Below are 6,162 nucleotides of genomic sequence, written 5' to 3'. Positions count from 1 at the left end.
TCCGTGTTGAGAACAGTATTTTCTGAGCTCTGAAAAGGCGAATATACCTTGAAATGGCATCCAACTTGTACAATTTGTTGATGTCCTATACGAAGACCCAAGTATGCTTTACAGCTATTGAGTTGACCTTGTTTGATATACTGGAAGGTGGACCCAGGAGTGTCAAACAAGTGTTAGAAATGGTAGAGGCAGACGCCGACCGTATAGAATGCATACTCAACGCGTGTGTTGGAATGGGACTGTTGGAGAAAATACATATGGCTAATGTTGATGGAGATTGCCTATTCCGCAATACGCCCGTGTCGAAGAAATATCTGACTTCATCAAGCCCGTTGTCAATGCTTCCTATTTTTAATGGGGCCAGTCGAATTGATTACCAATTGGTTGGCAACTTGACTCATGCAGTGAGAGAAGGCAAATCACAAATACCGCGAGTGTATGGCAGCCGCAATTACTTCGACGAACTTTATCGCGATCCCAATGAAATGAAAGCATTCATGGCAGAAATGCATTCAACAATAACCGTGCTTATGCGTGAACTGGTAACTCTGTTCGATTTGTCGCATTACACAAATGCGTGCGATGTCGGTGGTTGTACCGGTGCATTGGCTTACGCCTTCGCCGCCAAATACCCCAAGATGACGTTAGCGGTACTGGATATTCCTGACGTTATTGCACTAGCAGGTCACTTCACGCCAATCGACCCGAAGTCGGAAAGAGTAACATTCATAGCTTGCGATTTCTTTGCTGGCCCGTTTCCGAACAGCGATTTGTTCGTTTTAAGTAATATATTACATGACTGGTCTGACGATCGTATTGGGGGAATTTTAACGAAGGCATACAATGCATTGGATTCTGGAGGTGCCATACTTATCATAGAAGCTCTGTATGATGACGATAAAACAGGTCCCATCACAACAACTGCTCTTTGCATGGTGATGATGGCAACTTTCGATGGAGGGAAGCAGAGAAGCGCCCACGAAATAACGCAGCTTCTGGAAAAGCATGGATTTGTTGACGTACAAGTGAAAAGAAGTGGTATTGTCCACGATGCAATTTTGGCAAAGAAAATGTGATGAGTAGGAATGGGTTAACTCACGAGTATTCAATCTGTGTAGGTACCAGTATATATATGGGCGAGGCCATGTTGTCTCTTGTGATTTCTAATATTATTATTATGATTTATTTGTTGATATTTCAATGGCAAATATACAAAACATATTCATTTAAGTTTCTCAACTTTACAACAAAAAGCTCAACTAATACAACAATTTCCGATCAGTAGGAATAAATTACGCAGTTGCAGACATTATGCATTTAAACTAGAATTTAAAGCGCGGTGGTCGTCGCGCAGCGCGTGTTCGAATTTCATGTATATAAACAATGTATTTTACACGCGTTGTATACGTCGCTATGAGTCCCATATCGAACAGGACGCGGCGCGACGACTGCCGCCCTTTAAACAAGAATTAACACTATAATTAATTCGAGGTTACAACTGGAAAAAAAACGTAGATTGTCGATGTTTCGGATCGATATTACACAGTATAGAAATCCGGTATAATTTTGGTTTTTATTTCCATAAAGAGGCAAAGTTGAGGCAAGTAGCAATAAAACGAAACTGTATTTTTGAAAATTATCAGACAACGATGTGAAGGCATTGATGTACGGAAATGGTCAACAAACATGAATCAAAATCAAGCTCCAAACTTGGATTGTACCCACCTTTAGTTTCCCTGGAAACAGATAACAACACACAATCGCAGAAAAACATAGCATTGTACTTGCGCTGTGCTTTTCAAAAAATGTGAAATTTGTGTCTTTTATTAATCTTAATATTGACAACAGAATATGTATCACTGTAGAGTGGTCGGTCAGATACCGTGCTGATCGCATTTTTATTAGTAAAAATATATTAAAAACAATTTCAAAAATACAAATATTTGTTTTTATCTATTCCATATGCTTCTTTTCGTTTTGCAACAGCCAAATTCATATAGTAAATAGGCAGACATATTCGTGATATGTGTAAATTTTAAGACAGTTTAGGTTGTTGACCTGTATACGATTTTAAACTCGAAATATGCTGCATAGTTCCAACAAAAACTTAACATTGGTTAGTTTCATGTTCCATCCACTTTATATGTATGTATACTATTATGGCACTGTATATGGCCCATCACGAGCCTGCCTACTTTGAAATGAGAATTAAAACTTTAAATACATTTAGCAGTGGCACTCAAATGCAGCTTAGGATGTACCGTTCTCACAAATCACACAGTCTAAGTATGTTTCTCGCACACCACTGTCTAAGTATATTTCTCACACACCACTGTCTCAGTATATTTCTCACACACCACTATCTCGGTATATTTCTCACACACCACTGTCTAAGTATATTTCTCACACACCACTGTCTCGGTATATTTCTCACACACCACTGTCTCGGTATATTTCTCACACACCACTGTCTCAGTATGTTTCTCACACACCACTGTCTCAGTATATTTCTCACACACCACTGTCTCAGTATCTTTCTCACACATTACTGTCTCAGTATATTTCTCACACACCACTGTATCGGTATATTTCTCACACACCACTGTCTAAGTATATTTCTCACACACCACTGTCTCGGTATATTTCTCACACACCACTGTCTCAGTATATTTCTCACACACCACTGTCTCAGTATATTTCTCACACACCACTGTCTCAGTATCTTTCTCACACATTACTGTCTCAGTATCTTTCTCACACATCACTGTCTCGGTATATTTCTCACACACCACTGTCTCGGTATATTTCTCACACACCACTGTCTCAGTATATTTCTCACACACCACTGTCTCAGTATATTTCTCACACACCACTGTCTCGGTATATTTCTCACACACCACTGTCTCAGTATATTTCTCACACACCACTGTCTCAGTATATTTCTCACACACCACTGTCTCAGTATATTTCTCACACACCACTGTCTCAGTATATTTCTCACACACCACTGTCTCGGTATATTTCTCACACACCACTGTCTCGGTATATTTCTCACACACCACTGTCTCGGTATATTTCTCACACACCACTGTCTCGGTATATTTCTCACACATCACTGTCTCGGTATATTTCTCACACACCACTGTCTCGGTATCATTCACACACATCACTGTCTCAGTATGTTTCTCACACACCACTGTCTCAGTATATTTCTCACACACCACTGTCTCGGTATCATTCACACACATCACTGTCTAAGTATATTTCTCACACACCACTGTCTCGGTATATTTCTCACACACCACTGTCTCGGTATATTTCTCACACACCACTGTCTCAGTATATTTCACACACACCACTGTCTCGGTATCATTCACACACATCACTGTCTAAGTATATTTCTCACACACCACTGTCTCGGTATATTTCTCACACACCACTGTCTCGGTATATTTCTCACACACCACTGTCTCGGTATATTTCTCACACACCACTGTCTCAGTATATTTCTCACACACCACTGTCTCGGTATCATTCACACACATCACTGTCTCAGTATATTTCTCACACACCACTGTCTCGGTATATTTCTCACACACCACTGTCTCGGTATATTTCTCACACACCACTGTCTCGGTATATTTCTCACACACCACTGTCTCGGTATCATTCACACACATCACTGTCTCAGTGTGTTTCTCACACACCACTGTCTCAGTATATTTCTCACACACCACTGTCTCGGTATATTTCTCACACACCACTGTCTAAGTATATTTCTCACACACCACTGTCTCGGTATATTTCTCACACACCACTGTATCGGTATATTTCTCACACACCACTGTCTCGGTATATTTCTCACACACCACTGTCTCGGTATATTTCTCACACACCACTGTCTCGGTATATTTCTCACACACCACTGTCTCGGTATCATTCACACACATCACTGTCTCAGTATGTTTCTCACACACCACTGTCTCAGTATATTTCTCACACACCACTGTCTCGGTATCATTCACACACATCACTGTCTCAGTATGTTTCTCACACACCACTGTCTCAGTATATTTCTCACACACCACTGTCTCAGTATGTTCCTCACACACCACTGTCTCAGTTTGTTTCTCACACACCACTGTCTCAGTATATTTCTCACACACCACTATTTCAGTATGTTTCTCACACATACCTGACTCAGTATGTTTCTCACACATCACTGTCTCAGTATATTTCTCACACACCGCTGTCTCGGTATCATTCTCACACATCACTGTCTCAGTTTGTTTCTCACACACCACTGTCTCAGTTTGTTCTCACACACCACTGTCTCAGTATCTTTCTCACACACCACTGTCTCAGTATCTTTCTCACACATCACTGTCTCAGTATGTTTCTCACACACCACTGTCTCAGTATGTTTCTCACACACCACTCTCTCAGTATGTTTCTCACACACCACTGTCTCGGTATCTTTCTCAACAACCACTGTCTCAGTATCTTTCTCACACATTACTGTCTCAGTATCTTTCTCACACATCACTGTCTCAGTATCTTTCTCAGACACCACTGTCTCGGTATCTTTCTCAGACATCACTGTCTCAGTATGTTTCTCACACACCACTGTCTCAGTATTTTTCTCACACACAACTGTCCCAGACCCATATCTCGCGAATGCGCGGCGCGACGACTATCGCCCTTTAATAATTAATGGTCGACTGCATGCACAGCCTTGAACATTCATGCCCGCGATGTTTTCACTTCGTCAGTAGTAGTCATTGATGCCACTTGTTGTTTTGGAATGGTTGCTACTAGTATATACTGACAAGCTCTTGGTTTAGTTTTTTGTCACTTCGAGAAATGGTATATGTCTTTTAACAGTTTTGTGTACTAATACAAAGTATAGTGTTACATTGGGGGAATGGTATGTAACATATTTTTTAAAAAAATAGCGTGACGGATTTGTGTGTTTGATTGTTTTTATATAAATAAAATCAAATAAATCCAGTGAGAATGGCACAATGAATGTCAAGTAGGCAATTATAGCGTGTTTGCTATAATTAAACGAGTGTGTATATTTCCCCTGAAATATTTGTTGTTATTGTGGAATTATGCCCAGACAGTCATAACAAGTGTAATATACTAAATGAATTCCATGTGTTTTTGTTCGAAAGACTTTTGCACACAAATAGAATCGTGAATGCGATCTCAATTCTGACCAGACTTCGAGCAAACTGCTATTATACGCGAAATTTAGAAATTGTGTGAGCAATAATATATGACTTTATGTATATGATGAGAAACTAATACATATGCATCCAGGCACGTTTTGTATTATTTCCTTGAGAGTGCTATGTTTGCAGCCAAAATTGTAACTTGGCCATACTGATTTTTTAATTAAAAAAAATACTCAACCAAATACTACCCACATTCCCTCTTTGATTTATGGGTAAATATATTATCGCACACTTTGAATATGTTGACATCACGCAGTTAAAATAATTAATCCACCGCAATTATAGAGAACTGCTAAATATTCTCCCGGGCTGCATGGTGTCATGCGCCATAAGCTGCCATTTTGTTTATCAATGACATTGGCCCCCAATTACACTTCGTCTAATACGGTAATCTTAAATACTAGTAGTCAGACATTCTTTCAAATACAGCCTACTTGGTTGATACCGAGTGTATTGGAGAAAGCGAGTGGGCAGTATCGTGTATTTTTTTACGCTTCTGACTCAACTCTATAAATCAACGAGACCTCTCTCATTTCAGAGGTGGCCCTGACAAGTCGACTGCGCCCAAACATGGCGTCTCACTTGTACGGTTTGCTGATGTCCTATACGAAGACCCAAGTATGCATCGCAGCTATTAACTTGAACTTGTTTGATATACTGGAAGATGGACCCAGGAGTGTCAAACAAGTCTTAGAAATGGTAGAGGCAGACGCCGACCGTATAGAATGCATACTCAACGCGTGTGTTGGGATGGGACTGTTGGAGAAAATACATGATGCTAATGTTGATGGAGATTGCCTATTCCGCAATACGCCCGAGTCGAAGAAATATCTGACTTCATCAAGTCCGTTGTCAATGCGTCCTCTCTTTGTTGGGACCAGTCTTATTGATTACCAATTGGTTGGCAACTTGACTCATGCAG

The 6,162-nt window shown here is 40.2% G+C and overlaps 1 protein-coding gene across 1 annotated transcript; it reads left to right on the top strand.

Annotated features, from left to right (window-relative positions):
* Positions 1 to 1,940, top strand: LOC102802951 (acetylserotonin O-methyltransferase-like). The gene has a single exon (XM_006823652.2). The coding sequence runs from the start codon at positions 54 to 56 to the stop codon at positions 1,074 to 1,076; it is 1,023 nt and encodes a 340-aa protein (XP_006823715.1). The 5' UTR covers positions 1 to 53; the 3' UTR covers positions 1,077 to 1,940.
* Positions 1,941 to 6,162: the final 4,222 nt, after the last annotated feature.

This window comes from Saccoglossus kowalevskii, chromosome 12 (assembly GCF_978046115.1).
Source record: "Saccoglossus kowalevskii chromosome 12, keSacKowa6.1, whole genome shotgun sequence".
Classification (NCBI taxonomy): Eukaryota; Metazoa; Hemichordata; class Enteropneusta; family Harrimaniidae; genus Saccoglossus; species Saccoglossus kowalevskii.
The sequence above is the reverse complement of the archived record's forward strand: the minus strand, read 5'-3'. Positions and strand labels throughout refer to the sequence as shown.

What these genes read in the sequence shown, in the direction of transcription:
- LOC102802951 (XM_006823652.2), top strand. Translation starts at nt 54, where the DNA reads ATGGCATCCAACTTGTACAATTTGTTGATGTCCTATACGAAGACCCAA.